This window comes from Sinocyclocheilus rhinocerous, unplaced genomic scaffold (assembly GCF_001515625.1).
Source record: "Sinocyclocheilus rhinocerous isolate Xijiao unplaced genomic scaffold, SAMN03320098_v1.1 scaffold1350, whole genome shotgun sequence".
NCBI lineage: Eukaryota > Metazoa > Chordata > Actinopteri > Cypriniformes > Cyprinidae > Sinocyclocheilus > Sinocyclocheilus rhinocerous.
The window spans coordinates 645,821-660,929 of record NW_015652333.1 but is presented as its reverse complement, the minus strand read 5'-3'; the positions used below and the strand labels follow the sequence as shown (position 1 = coordinate 660,929).

Below are 15,109 nucleotides of genomic sequence, written 5' to 3'. Positions count from 1 at the left end.
TTCCTAGAAGCACAGTGAAGTCTATTATTAAGAAGTGGAAGGTATTTGGTACAACACAGACCCTCGCTGGATCAGGACGTCGCTCCAAACTGGATGAAAGAGCCAGGAGGAAACTGGCCAGAGAGGCGACCAAGAGGCCTACAGCAACTCTGAAGCAGTTGCAGGAATTTATGACAAAGAGTGGTCATTTGTGTGCATGGACAACAATATCACAAATTCTGCACAAATGTGGCTTGTATGGGAGGGTTGCAAGAAAAAAGACACTCCTCAAGAAAGGTCACATGCAGTCACGACTAGCTTTGCCAAAACGCACCTTGAAGATTCTGAGGCAGATGAGACTAAAACTTAATTATTCCTCCAGTAAAGCATGGAGGTGGTATTTTCCTGTTATGGCGGTTTTTCTCTGCAGCAGGGACTGGGGCACTTGTCAGGATAGAAGGAAAAATAAATGGAGCAAAATACTATCAAATTATTGAGGAAAATCTGCTGCCCTCTGCCAGAAAGTTGTCAATGGGAAGAAGGTTTATGTTCCAACATAAACAATAGGCAATAGCTATGTTTCCATCACTCTGTTTTTATGCGCATTTTGAAGTATCGCATCAGAAATGGAAAGGTCTCAAGATTCATTTACCAAATGAGAAGCAAAATGACTTAAGATATTAAGTTTTGTGTTCTGAAAAATTTATCAAAATTAAGTGAGAAAAATATCTGCAAATGAAATTTCGAAAAAAAAAAAAAAAAACTTAATTCACAAACAAGTATTTACACTTGCTTGAGGTGGTTTTTGACTTGTGTGAAAAAGGGTTAATGCAAATAATGGGAGATGGAAAATCATTTGCCAAATAAATTCCTTCATGCACATCAAAAATGTAATGTGACTTTGCGATATGGAACGGCATTACCTGACTAACCAGCGGACCGATCTCATTGCACAGCATCTGAAATGTTGTTATGGTCATTCTTAAATACCCGGGCAAAGTCTGTTGTCAAAGCATATCTGTATAATGAAATTTTGCTTCATTTGCACTACAGGACTGAAACGCTCCAGGAAAGCTCTTTTCATCCTGAGCTAATCAAAATGACCACAGCTGATCACAGTTGAAAGTCAAATGGCTTTGTGTGCCATTGTTTTTTTATTCATTTTTTTTCTTTCTGACATGCTGGTGTTATATCTTTCACTTGGATGTTATAAGTTGCACTGAGTAAATACAGCTGGATAAAACAAAAACTGTCCATCTTTATTTCAGGCTGCAAAGCAAAAAATTGTCATTATTTTAAAGTGGGGTGATTCTTTTGTATACCCACTGTATGTATGTGTGTGGGTATATATATATATATATATATATATATATATGCATAAATATACAAAGTACAGACACATATTATGTAGACACAGACTTATTTTGGATGCGATTAATCGATTTTACAGCCCTAATTCAGAGTAAAAAAATAAATGTTAATGGCACAGACTTACTTTGTTGTCAAGCTTTTTATAACAAGCAAATCCCAATGAAAGTATGGACCGTGTGCGGGCTGAATGGCATATGGCTTTGTACCTGTCTTCAATGGATCTTTAAAGGAAGGAAAGAAAGAAGAAGAAAAAAACACATGAACACTTTTCCCGTCCTTTAAGATATTGGATAAGAATATTTTAATCGCACAACTCACTCAGCTAGAAGAGCTTTCCTTGATCCAAGACCACTCAGTTCCTACAAGAGACAGCATACACGATTGATCTTGTTCTGTTAGGATATTTAGCACTTGAATTTTCACATTCGGTTTAGTTTCTAGATACAGATGCTTTTTCTTACCGTATCAATGGCGATGAATGAAGATGTTTTAATGGCTATCACCATTGCTGCCCATAACTCCTTAAAGTTGTTTGCCTGTAACGTTACATCTATAACTGGGACTATCACTGAGGATGACATTATAAAAATTCACCAGATAAACTAACATCTGCTAAACAGCGATTTTCTTACTGGTCTTTACTGAACCGCAAATTGCCGCTCTAAACGACAACAAGTCAGCGCTCTACACCGCTGTTATTTATAAGTAAAACTAAATGATAATGCTGTCAATGCAGATACTGTAGGCAAAATGCCATTTGGGAGAGCAAATTAGAACCGAATATATCTATAATGTTCATGTTCCCATCATTATAAGTGTCTAACTTTAACGTTTTTCCAACTGCTCCTATTTTTATTCATTAAACGTCGTGAATGTGTTCTTCACACTTTTATAAATCCAATCGCCCGTGTTTGTAACGTGTGAGTTTGTATACTTCCGGCTGGAGTTTCTGCTACGTTTAATAAAGGTTGGCATGAGGCGCGTTTCTGCCACCTAGTGGACTGGAGTGTAAAGGTTAGATGAGAATATAATACATTTCCTAAATGCTATTAATTACTTTAAAATGGACTTGACAGTTTAAGAAATATATATATACATAACATAAATACACCATTAATATTTTAATTACTTCAGCAAAATTTAACATTCACAAGTGAATGACTCAAAAAAAAAAACATCATATACTTTGAACCCCTTTCTTATGAAAAAAAGGCTTTTCAAATTCATATTCACAACTGCTCATATGTTAACGTTTTTGTTTGTTTTTGTTTATTCTGTAATGTTGTTGTTCTTCTTTCTCTTACATTCTTTGAAGTGTATTTTTTGTTCTGTATTTAACTGTTACTGAACTGAATGCAATACAACTACTATTAATCAGGCCAGTTGAAAAATGAAATGTGATCATATCTATTTGGCTTCTAGACTTGAATGAGGAACGTACGGTAAAAGCAATTTTAAACGATTGTTTTGCATCTTCATGAAAATAAGAAAAACGTATTATTTTAACTTATTATTTATCCCTTTATCTTAATATAAGTATGTTGCGCATGCATACACGTATGTACAATAATTTACATCTGCTAAATGTGAACGAATTTTATACAGGCATAACTAAAGTCAACTCTGAGCAAACACGTCATCAAGTAGCCTACCGAAGAAGTTACCGACGCCATTTTGGCTCAAACAAACTCTGCATTTCACTTACTAGTGTATTTAATTCGTCTCAAGGAATCGCATGTTATACTTAAAGCATTAAAGAGACCGCACATAAAGTCATTGCGTGCGTCTGCTAACATAACTGCTGTATCTTTTTCTGAAGTGTAAAGTATTTTTAATAATACACCTGCTAAGTCCTCTGCTAGCAGACCGCTACGTGTCATCGTTGTTGTGCCCAGATGATAAGTTAAACATTTGGCGAATGTAAATAAAAATGGGTGGATGCTCCGCTCCAAACTGCTCGAACTCTACAACTATTGGAAAGCAGCTCTTTCGCTTTCCGAAAGACTCCGTGCGCATGAGAAAGTGGCTTGTAAACTGTCGGCGTGATTTTGTACCGACTCCCTGCTCCAGACTGTGCCAGGCAAGTGAAAAGCATTCGAGTATTCAATTCTGCAGAAGACAACAATGATATCAATCGTATAGTAGTCTTCTTTTTTTTTATCGTATATGCATATTTTTTGCCATAAAGCTTTATTTTATTTACTTACATGACTTGCAGGACCACTTCGAAGAAAGCCAGTTTGAGGAGATCGCCAGATCACCAGCAGGGGGAAGGAAGCTCAAACCCAACGCAATCCCCACACTATTCAATGTACCCGACCCTCCCTCTCCTGTCACCCCTCAAGCAGTGTTACCTGTTAAAAATGAGCCAGGTAAAGTTATTAGTACAGAGCCTCTGAGGGGACAAGGTGATGGAAAAATAGGAGAAGGGAGGAAAAAATCAATGCTTTTGCTTTCACTAGCAAAACCTTTGAATTCCTTTGCTAAGTTATTGTGTTTCCCTGATAATTTGCTCACCAAACTGTTGTATTCCCTCACAAAGGTATTGCGTTTCCTAGAGAAACTTTGCATTTGCTCACAAAACTTTTGGATTCCCTCACAAATATTTTGTGTTCCTCAAAGACACTTTGCATGCACTCGCAAAACTTTTGTGTGCTCTTGCAAAGGTATTGTTTCCCCAAGAACTTTTTGCACTCCCTCGCCTAAGGGATTGTTTTTTTCCCTGAGAAACTTGGCATTTGGTAACAAAACTTTTGCGCTCATTAGCAAAAGCGTTGCGTTTCCCCAAGAAACTTTGCATTTGCTTGCTAAATTTAGTGTTCCCCCCATTTAAGGTATTGCATTTTCCTGAGAAACTTGCCATTCGCTCACAAAACTTTTGTGTTCTTTTGCACAATTATTGCATTTCCCAGAAAATCTTTTGCATTCTCTTGCAGAAGTATTGTGGCTCCCAAGTAACTTTGTATTCACTCCTAAAAAAATTTGCCTTCTCTGGCAAAGTATTCAGTTCCCCCAAGACACTTTGCATTTGCTCACTACACCTTGCATTCCCCTCCAAAACTTTTGCATTCTCTATCAAAAGTATTCCATTTCCCCATTTATCAACAAAATAAGAAAAAAATGCACAATTGTAAAATAATGTCTGTTTTCTGATTTTTTTTTTTTTTTTTGTAAAAAGTTTGTAATAGTGTAGGTATATATGTGACAATGTTAAATATCTGAAATTAATAAAAATTACGCAAGCATAAAACAAAATAAAACTCAAGTATCGCCAGCAAATCTTCACATGGTTCAGCGATTCACTGCAGAGCAAGTTAGCATCAGTTAATGGTGGATCTGATGAGGAAGCTGTCTGCTGCAAAATATTGATTTTGAAGATGATGAAAATATTTCAAGATTAATGCATCGAAATGTTTAAATCCCCAATATGAGCCAGATGCTGAATGTAACTGTAAGTGATTATGGTGGCAAAGCTATCATCATTTTGAGTAGCTCAAAAAGCCCTCCCAAATTTCAACAGATAACAAAATATGTTTTATTATTATTATTTTGTAATTGTTATTACAATGTCAGGGCAGTTTAGAGGCTCTTCCGTGTTAGATATACATTCCATGTTGCTAAAGGCTCCAATATGTACTAGTGGTTGTCGAAACATTCAAGGGTTAAACAGCTCGTTTCTATACAATGTCAAGAATAATGATGACAATTTAGGGGTGAACAGTCCCTTTGAGGGCACTTTGTGTGTTGCAAATGAATATATTATGTTGTTCAACTAGTGGAAAAGGACTTGAACATGGGGGACCATGGTTATGCCCGCCGACAGCCCCCTGTGGATTCAGAGGAGGATGGGGTTCAGAGGGCAGACGAGGAGCGACCTTGCTCTCTCTGCCAGCATTATAAAACCAAACTGGAGCAGCAACAGCAGCACACAGTCAGACTACAGAGAGAGGTAACATGTATTCTTAGAAATCATAATAGATTGTACATATTAGCGATTGAAAGCACAGGTAACATTTTTCCTTTTCTATGTTACACAGGCAGAGGAGATGAAGAAACACCTTTACAAACTGAGTAAAATAGAGAAGGGGCTACAGGTGTTTCTGTTTGAGGATCAGATACGTGCCCTAACGTTAGCCAAGCGTTCTCGGAGGGCAGTGTGGTCCCATGGTACTTTACTGACAGCCCGTAAAATCCGCTGCGCAGTGGGGGTTAAAGGATACGAGTACCTAAGAGAACTGGGCTACCCTTTGCCTTCTTACAGGACGCTGTGTAATCGCCTGGAGCCCAAAATGATGGTGACCACAAGTATGCAGGATGAACTAGCAGAGCTCGGCCTGGGCATCATAACAGCTTGTGACAGTCCAGAGGGCAACGTGACGAGCGATGAAGGACTGATTGGAGTCATGACCTGAGACACTGTGTTTGTAAGAATCTGCACTAATGCTTGACTGTTAAACCAGCCGAAGGCGAAGCTACGGCAGGACTCACAGAGGATGTTTGTTTACTGGGTTAAGTTATTTTGGGTTGTTGCATTTTAAAACCATTTGCATTAATACCACAACCGTCTAGAGTTGATTCACTCGTATCCGTTTTCTTTTCTTCAAGAAATAAATATTTTGGTCTTGCTGCATCTGGCTGTGTAGTTGATATCTCTTGATGCAAATATTGCACCTGTTACCCAATTTGAGAAAATTGAGGTAAACTGTTGGTGGAATAATTTCAGTTGTTCGCAGAATCATAAACTACTAAGAATGTGCCCTGAAAACCAAATATTAACACTCAAAACTAAATTTTTGCTACTGAGACAAAGAGAAGGTTTCGCTTGTTTCTATGAGAGGAAGTTGTCAAAAGAGACTTGATAAATGGTCAAATTGACATGACGGTGTGACTGTGTAAAGTCACTATTTTAAAGTGGTATATTGGTAGTGGTGCTGTTTTAAAGTGGTGTAAATCTGGTGTATGAGTTTAGCAGCCAAAAAAAATAGCACATATTTATAGAGCCACCACACAAATGATTCATGCTGTTGCCAAACTGAGGGGGCTGTTCTGAATAATAAACTTCTGTCTGCAAACCAGAGTTTCTGGTTTCATTTATTTTTTTCCTGTGTTCATGTTTGCCACCCCTGTCTGTGCAGTTTTATTTCAACAGCTCTTTGATGGATCCCTTGTCAACTATGTGTCTTTTTTCAATAATTGTTGAATTTTTGTTTAAAAATATACGCTTTTTTTATCAACGGAGCTGCTCTTGAGTCAGACCTTATATTGACCTTAAAGGGGGAATTCAGTTGGTTTCCATTGCTCTTAATGAAGTGTGCACTTTAAACCTGAGTCAGGGGTCTGCATACTGATGTTGAGCAGAAGAGTCATTCACACTAGACTTCTGTTTTCCTCCTTCCTTTTAGGGAATACCTAAGTGTGCTGAACTAAAGAGTTTGCTTTGTGTATTATTTGTTAACTGCCCTGTATTTATATGATTACATGATGTGTTAAGGAAATGTTCATGACCCAGAGTGGTAATATATACAAAGAGCTTTAAAAAAAAATTAATCTACATATCTATCATATACAGCATCTACCATGTGTAATTATTCCTGTCAAAACCTTCATATTATACTGCGCTGTTGAATTTAGAAATTATTTGTTTGGTAAATTAGTACTGGATTACATGGTTGCATTTATGGTCACTCGGGTTGGTCCAAGACCATCTGCAAGATGGGGCTGGGACTGACCTGGTGTGCTGGTTAGGGCTGGTAGACCACCTTGGACCAATAACAAACCAGCTACATGTTCCTTTAACTGACATGATGTATTTAGGAAATTTAACAAAGCTTGTATCACTTTACAGAGGAAACAATACAGCCTATAATTCGTGCATTAAATTGAGAGTAAAGCTTTAATAAATACAATTCTAATTCATAATTCAGTTTATAAGTGAAGTCATTTCAGGTTACTTTATAAAACTAGTTAAAACCAGTATTAATTTCGTAGCCTATTAATTACGCTTAACTGATAGTGTCTTTTAAAAAGCAACTTTTAAATGGCTAATACAGTACAACGCTCAAAATAGCTGATGGTAAAGAATAAAGTTATCCGGGGATTTTGGTAATCCGTCTTGGGGAGGATGCCATGTGTGAACTCCTTAACTCCTCATTGAGCCACTGATTCATGCTGAACGAGAGCTCTGTGTCGTAATTCATTGATAACATCATGTTTTCGCTCTCTTGGATCTGAAATAGCGATCATAATTGACATTTTTACACAGTTACTCCTGTAGTTACACCCTTCAACGAACTCTCGCGCTGTTCCTAAATGTAACCGATGGGTGGCGCTGTTTGGGCATTACTGAATGAATAGCGAGCGCAATGGTAAGGCATCTTCGCTTAATATACAATTTCACAGATATTTGTTGAGTGACTAAAATACGTTAGGGCTGGGGTTAGTTTGTTTGTTTGTTTGCTTGTTTCTTATTTTCTTTTTACAATAGCCTATGTCCATACGTTAACAAACACCTGATTCATCTCTTTCATTGTTAATCGCTCAGGTGTCTGTATCCCCGTCGACATGGCGAAGGCTCCAGATATTTTACCAATGGGTCCTAGAAAACGGGGGTATTTTTCAAGCAATTACATGTCTGATGTTCTACTTTAAATCTGCTCTTTATCATTTTTATACGATACAAAAAACTACAACAGAAAACGCAAGTTGTAGACTACAATAGGCTAGTTCTTTTTATTTACACCGATGCGGATAGGCTACGTTTGACTAATTGGTCCCGACGAAACCAATAGACTGTGAAAATACTTTTATAAACAACTTTAACCACAGGCTATAATGCGGTTTAACGAGCTAATGAAGCAATTCGTTCATTCTCACAGACAAGAGGACAGATGGATGGCTTTTGGTTTATTCTCCGCTGCCTGTCAGTGAAATCTTCCTGTGTTACCTTGTCATCGTCTGGCTTGGCCCCAAACTCATGACTTACAGAGAACCAGTCAACATCAAAGCTCTTCTTATTATTTACAATTTTTCCATGGTGTGCCTTTCTGCTTATATGTTTTATGAGGTATGATAGCTAAAATATTAAATACTTATGTCCCATTCATTCATTCACTCATTCATGTTTTGCTTATAGTTCACAGCATCATCTTGGTTGGCAAATTACAGTTTTGTGTGTCAGCCTGTGAACTACGCTGAAACCCCCTTGGCAATGAGGGTAAGCAAATTATTTTTATATAAATTATTTACATTTTCCCACACACAAGTTAATATTTCTGGAACAGTAGATTAAGAATTATAATTATTATAATTATTGATTTTATTAATTTTGTGCCATTTTAATGCCATGCAGATGGCCAGAGTGTGCTGGTGGTTTTACTTCTCCAAAGTTATTGAACTTACTGAAACAGTAAGTGAATTATCCAGTCCTTTGATATCAGCATGGTTTATGAATGTAGTATGATGTTTTATTACATTAATTAGTAAATGTCATTATCATCAGATGTTCTTCATTCTGAGAAAGAAGAACAATCAACTGACCTTTTTGCATGTGTATCATCACGGCACCATGATTTTCAACTGGTGGGCAGGGGTCAAGTATGTTGCAGGAGGGCAGTGTAAGTGTTCTTTCCTTGGAGTAAAACAGATTATTGTATTTACATTCAACAGTCCACTTAGCAGAATATAACAATCTGCTACTATCAATCAAGACAAGGCTATGTCGAGTTTTTGAATAGAGGTGAAGTTGACTGTTTAAAGGAATAGTTCACACAAAGAAAATTTACTCACCCTCAGGTCATCCAAGATGTTGATGAGTTTGTTTCTTAATCAGAACAGATTTTGAGAAATTTAACATGACATCAACAATGGATCCTCTGCAGTGAATGGGTGCCATCAGAGTCAAAGTCCAAACAGCTGATAAAAACATCACAACAGTTCACAAGCAATTCACACAACTCCAGTCAATTAATAAACGTCTTGTGATGCAAAAAGCTGCATGTTTGTAATAAACAAGTTCATTATTAATCCGTCTTCACTTTTGTCCTCTCATATCAAAATCCACCGACATGTTTCTTTAGAACTGTTTTGGACTTTTTGCATTTGTATATGTTACTTGATCTATGCATGATTCTCAATATTATGGATAGAGGACTTGCATTTTAGCTGGAAGCAAGGATTTGAAGTTAAAAACGTTTCATAATGACTTTATTACAAACACGCAGCTTTTCATTCTGACGACACCCATTCACTGCAGAGGATCCATTGGTGAGCAAGTGATGTAATATTAAGTTTATCAAAATCTGTTAAACTCATCAACATCTTGGAAGGCCTGAGGATGAGTAAATGTTCAGCAAATTTTCATTTTTGGATGAACTATTCCTTTAATCAGATTGTAAAATAAACTATTAGGTTAAACTAATGTAGTCAAAAAGTCTGAGACAACATTTAAAATATGGTAATAAACTACAAAAACTTCTATTGAAACTTAACATGCTAAATGGATTATGTCAAATCATGGGGGAGACGTTCATGTTAATTCTCACTCAAATTATCTTATAATTACAGTATAATTTGTAATGGAAAAAAAAAATATATATATATGTGTGTGTGTGTGTGTTTTGGACCCCACTGTATTAATGTAATTAACTAAGAATTCTTAGTTATTTACATACAGTTATTTATATAATTATTCAGCTCCTAAATGGGCATCTACATATTGGGGTTGATTTAGTTGCAATAGCATTCTGACACCACTAGGTGATGTATTGCTTCAGAAATACTCAATGAAAGTATTCTGAAATGCATGTGGTATTGTATTATGTTAGGCAGCTGATAAAAATATCTCATGGATTTTGCTATTTGATCTGTTTCAGAGAGCCATATGTTCTAAAGTGTCAACGCAGTGAATGATTTACTAAAGATGTTCTCTCTCCCTCAGCGTTCCTTATTGGCCTCATAAACTCTTTTGTTCATGTGGTGATGTATATGTACTATGGCCTGGCAGCATTGGGCCCCCAAATGCATAAGTACTTGTGGTGGAAAAGCTACCTCACTTCCCTTCAGCTGGTGAGACTCTTATTATGATTTTTTTAAGGGAATAATAACTTAACATAAAGGATCAGTCACTTTTGTGTAACTGTCTTTCTTTGTCCCCCTCAGCTCCAGTTCTTTATTGTGACCATTCACACTGCAGTCAACTTCTATGCTGACTGTGACTTCCCTGACTCCATGAATATGGTGGTGCTCAGCTACGCCTTCAGCCTGATCGCTTTGTTCAGTAACTTTTATTATCAGAGCTACATTTCCAAGAAGACCAAGATAGCATGATAGCATGGAGATGGAAGATACTGATATATATATATATATATATATATATATACTGTATATATACTGTATATATACTTTGAATGTTCGAATAAAAATGTGTCATCCATTGATCCCGAATGTTGTGGTTGAGACTGTCTTAAGGACTTTGTTTAATCCTTTATCTCAGATCCATTTGTCTGTTTATTCTCCCCTCCTCCAAACAGAGCCCATACAATATACTTTCCCATCCCCCTCTGGTCATTAGGGATTGAGACCCTGCAACGCTGTAGTGATCTGGCCAAATTGAAATAAACCCGAGTCCACCTTCTGCTCCTCACTCACTTATTTATCTAATCTCCCACTGTGACACTTCATTTGTTTTACCACTCATTGGATCAGGTCAACCAATCACAGTGTAGCTTGGGGGAGTGGCTTATATAAGGCTCTGCCTTCTTTACAGCTGCCCTCTTCTACCTTGTCTTAGGCCTATGCCTTATTAAATATACCGTATGTTACCTTTAAAAGGTGCGATTTAAATTTTTATTAAGATATAACATTCGATATTTATCTTGATATTATTTTAATAATAATAATAATGTTTTGAAATGTAATAGATAATAGTCAATGTTTATTTGCATTTAATACATTATGAATGGCACACAAGCGTGAAAGCTTGTCACACAGAAAAAGTGTAGAGAGAAGATTTCTCCTGAAAAATTGTTCCAGCAAGCTCTGAATAGCAAGTGTAGGCCTATTCCTAAAAATACTACTGGGCAAGCACCTGTCACCTGAGTGACATGTGTCAAAACAGTGAAAATGGCCTTTCGTTGCAGTGGAAGGTAATGGCTTGGAATTGCAGACTATTGTGCTCTGGAACATTCTATACACCTGTAAAATGACATGACATTAGAGACGTCTAAAATTGCAGTGCTCTTCTAAATTACCTCTTGAATGTAATGCAGTTTTATTATTTGTTCTATTGATAGCTTCTTAAAATACCATTTTATTTGTGAGCAATATATTTCCACAGAACAGACATAGGTTTGTGCCTCAGGTTCAGCTTTAATGCAGTCTGAAGAATTCATTGCATCCATTTGAATATGTGAAAGCTCTCACCTGTCTCTCATTCAAATAAAAGCAGCACACGCTCCTCTCCAACATGTCAGTCATCTGACAAAATGTGCCCAGGTTGCATTTCACCTGTTGAAGTTTACATTCCCCACAGTGCCATCAACGTGCGACTCTTCATGCATCCCACAGTCCAGTGCGGTAAACACAGTTCTCAAGGTGCACCTCTAAATGTCACTTTCCCTGCAAGATGCCAGATGAAGGCCATCCTTTAATGTTGCTGTCACTTTAAGTCGCAGCCATTCTTTCCTCTGCCTCTCTTTGTTAAGGCATATAAAGAGCGAGCAACAAATGTCTCTGATGCAGGCTGACAGAAATGGAAGTGCTTGTAAAGATGAAAAGAAGATGAGGAATCTATTCACCTCCCTCCCTCAACATTCTTTTGTTTAGAATTAAGCACACTTTGTTTTCAGGAGCAGCAAAGGATGCCAGAAGAAGATGGTAGTTGTAGTCTTTTTGTAGTAACTTGCATCTTACTTTTTATAAAACACAACAGTTTCAACCGACCAGTAGAAAGACAGGGAGACAGACACAAAGACAGACAGACACAAAGACAGACAGACAGACAGACAGACACAAAGACAGACAGACAGACACAAAGACAGACAGACATGGATGGATAGACGGACGGACGGACGGATAGATAGATAGATAGATAGATTCCTCTTCAAATAAAATAAAAAAGAACCTTATATTACTGATGAATCTAAAACTGCTATAGTCTAGAAAATGCCATCATAACCAGGTTTAGGGCTAAAAACTGAGCCACTCCATTGCTCTTCTGCTTTCTCACCACATAAAAACCAGAGTGTTCCTTCTGCTGTGAACTTTAGTGTGGCGTTGTGTTCTGTCTGGGGTCGGTTTCCTCCACCAGCAGCCGCCCTCTCAGTCTGAACTGTAATTAGTAATCACTCAGAGAGGGGCTGAGACCTCCTCACCGCTGCCTGTCGGTAATCACACATGCCCTGAGTATCAGCAAATGAACAGCTGATGATGGTGCTTTAGGTACGGTACGGTTTTCTCACACAAAGAGGGTTAACAAGCAGGTTAGCAGAGCTCAGCCACTGCCACACTCAGCTTCCCTGAGAATCTCCAGCAGCGGTCACAGCCTCTACATGATCAGAGTGGTCTGGCGGATGTGGTGTCAGCGAAGTGGAGGGCTAATGTGAGGCCATCACGCTGATGTTGTTGTGTTTCAGTTCGGACTGCAGGAAGATCTGCTTAGGATAGTAGTGAGGGTTTTATGGAAACAACCTGACCTGACCTGTACACACACACACACACACACACACACACACACACACACACACAAAAGATGTTGTTAAATAAAGTGTTGTTGATTAAGTGTGCTTCTTATCTTAAGAAAGCAAACATTAGATGGCATTAGCATTTTAGTAATTATTTTGTTTTTGTTAAATTATGTAGACTATAGGAAGGGGAAAAAATTGACAGGGACATAAATAAAAAAAAGTTTTGTCTCATTTTGTTAATTACAATTACAGAAGATCCTTACAGAAAGTACTGCTGTGTGGTATATAATATATTACAAACTAATTTCCACATAGCATATCAATATTATTAATATAATAACAATAATTTACGCACATACAACACCACTTAAACAGGGCCTGGATAAAATTATGAAGCACTTGGTCAAAATCCATTGGATTTAAACATTGCAAGAGAAAAAAAATTGTTTTTAAGTTACAAAAACATGGTATTAACATAGTATTCTGTCCAAAAAAAACTAAACAGATGGACAGATTACGGAAAACCCAAATGGGGTACAGGTACATGGTAATGCAGCAAAGAGTTCATCCATTGCTCAAGAAAAATGTATTTTAATACTATGGTAATACTCATGTGTATTTATATTTTATTTGAATCTTAGCATATGCTGAAATTGACTTTTTGTGCAGTTCTTCATTTAGTCGTGTGACAGCAGAACTTATATATGTTATTTATGTGCTTAATGTACATATTAACAGATCAGTTTGTCAGAACACATGGCTCAGTTTCATTTGCTCATTGTTCACGTTTCTCACAGGGGAGGTTCTTTTATGGTGTTTTATTAAGGAAGAATGAGGACCCATCTGTCTTATATACTATTCTATAATATAAAGTGGGATATAAACGAGGCCGCCATTAAAACCAGTCTGAGTCTGAGACACACATGCAATACAACAATGCATGTGTCATGAATCCCATATGCGGCCGATGATTTTGGAAAGGCAGCGGTGGTCTGTGTCTTCTCTATGTACAGTATGTCACAAGTATTCACAAAAGCTCCAAATACCGGTATTGCACGGGAATATGCTCATTCTACACAGCCTGTGGCTGTCCTGGGGTCTCTTGATAAGAACACTGATTTTCTGTCTTGACCGTTTTTTTTTTTTTTAAATCACACACAGCTTTGACCTGGCTAATGCCATGCTTTATCTGGAAGCTGAAATCATGTGCAAAATTATTCCCCTCATGTTCTAGGCTTAAGGTCAGCATTGTCATCATCAGGCAATTAAAAGCTTATTGCTTGAATTCATGTCATGAACTAACTTTTTTGTGCCTAAGGGTGTCATAACACATACACTGTTCAAAAGTTGTTGCTTTTTTTATGTTTTTGAAAGAAGTCTCTTATGCTCACCGAGGCTGCATGTAACTGTTTTCTGTTCAATATAATATATTTATTCCTGTGATGGCAAAGCTGAATTTTCAACAGCCTTTACAACATTATCAATGCTGTAAATAAATGTGCTGCTGAATATTTTTGTAGAAACCGGTTTACATTCTTTATGGATTCTTTGATGAATAAAAAGTTCAAAAGAACAGCATTCATTAGAAACAGGAATATTTTTGTATCATCTTAATATGTTTATTTTGATGCATTTTATTTGTCCGTGGCATGCTAAATAAAAGTATGTTTATTTTTTTTAAATCGTACTGACCCCAAAACTTTATACATATATGGGTGTGTTTTATTAAACATGTTTAGTTACAAAATCTTTAACTACATGTTGTCATAGGAAATATAATAATACGGATGTTTTATGAATATTGAGCAGGCTACTTTTTTGAACGATTCGTTAAAAGAACCGACTCATAAGAGTAATTTACTTGTGAATCAGGTGGTGTTGTATATTTTTGTGTGTAGCTCGAGAGGACATGTCAGTGGAAAGAAATATTTTCTTGCCATTAGTTTGCCATACACACTGTATTTTAGCTCATCAAATGAAATTTAGTGTTTATTAAGTTTAAAGGGGTGGTTCACTGGGATTTTTCTAGGCTTGATTGTGTTTATGGGGTGCAGTCTAACATGTGTTAATGCTTCGTT

At 37.1% G+C, this 15,109-nt stretch overlaps 3 protein-coding genes across 5 annotated transcripts in view; 2 read left to right on the top strand and 1 right to left on the bottom strand.

Moving 5' to 3' along the window:
• LOC107714851 (target of EGR1 protein 1-like) overlaps positions 1–2,393 on the bottom strand; it is a 6,723-nt gene extending 4,330 nt beyond the window's left edge. The window contains exons 1-3 of the mRNA XM_016520832.1: positions 1,812–2,393; positions 1,669–1,709; positions 1,475–1,571 (exon numbers count right to left, since the gene is read on the bottom strand). Coding sequence (XP_016376318.1) covers positions 1,475–1,571; positions 1,669–1,709; positions 1,812–1,931 — 258 coding nt within the window. The 5' untranslated portion in view covers positions 1,932–2,393. The remainder of the gene's footprint in view (positions 1–1,474; positions 1,572–1,668; positions 1,710–1,811) is intronic.
• Positions 2,394–2,897: 504 nt separating this feature from the next.
• Positions 2,898–6,414, top strand: LOC107714852 (52 kDa repressor of the inhibitor of the protein kinase-like). Its single transcript, XM_016520833.1, has 4 exons — positions 2,898–3,430; positions 3,569–3,722; positions 5,127–5,299; positions 5,388–6,414. The coding sequence occupies exons 1-4, from the start codon at positions 3,281–3,283 to the stop codon at positions 5,760–5,762; spliced, it is 852 nt and encodes a 283-aa protein (XP_016376319.1). The 5' UTR covers positions 2,898–3,280; the 3' UTR covers positions 5,763–6,414.
• Positions 6,415–7,295: 881 nt separating this feature from the next.
• Positions 7,296–11,149, top strand: LOC107714853 (elongation of very long chain fatty acids protein 4-like). Of its 3 annotated transcripts, none has more exons than XM_016520835.1 (8): positions 7,296–7,715; positions 7,892–7,958; positions 8,226–8,383; positions 8,483–8,563; positions 8,699–8,755; positions 8,849–8,963; positions 10,286–10,413; positions 10,507–11,149. In XM_016520835.1, the coding sequence occupies exons 1-8, from the start codon at positions 7,713–7,715 to the stop codon at positions 10,672–10,674; spliced, it is 777 nt and encodes a 258-aa protein (XP_016376321.1). In that variant the 5' UTR covers positions 7,296–7,712; the 3' UTR covers positions 10,675–11,149. The 3 variants fall into 3 exon arrangements, with proteins under 3 accessions (XP_016376321.1, XP_016376320.1, XP_016376322.1); XM_016520834.1 differs by having other exon boundaries at positions 7,297–7,715; positions 8,226–8,413; XM_016520836.1 differs by lacking the exon at positions 7,892–7,958 and having other exon boundaries at positions 7,298–7,715; positions 8,226–8,413.
• The last annotated feature ends 3,960 nt before the right edge of the window (positions 11,150–15,109 follow it).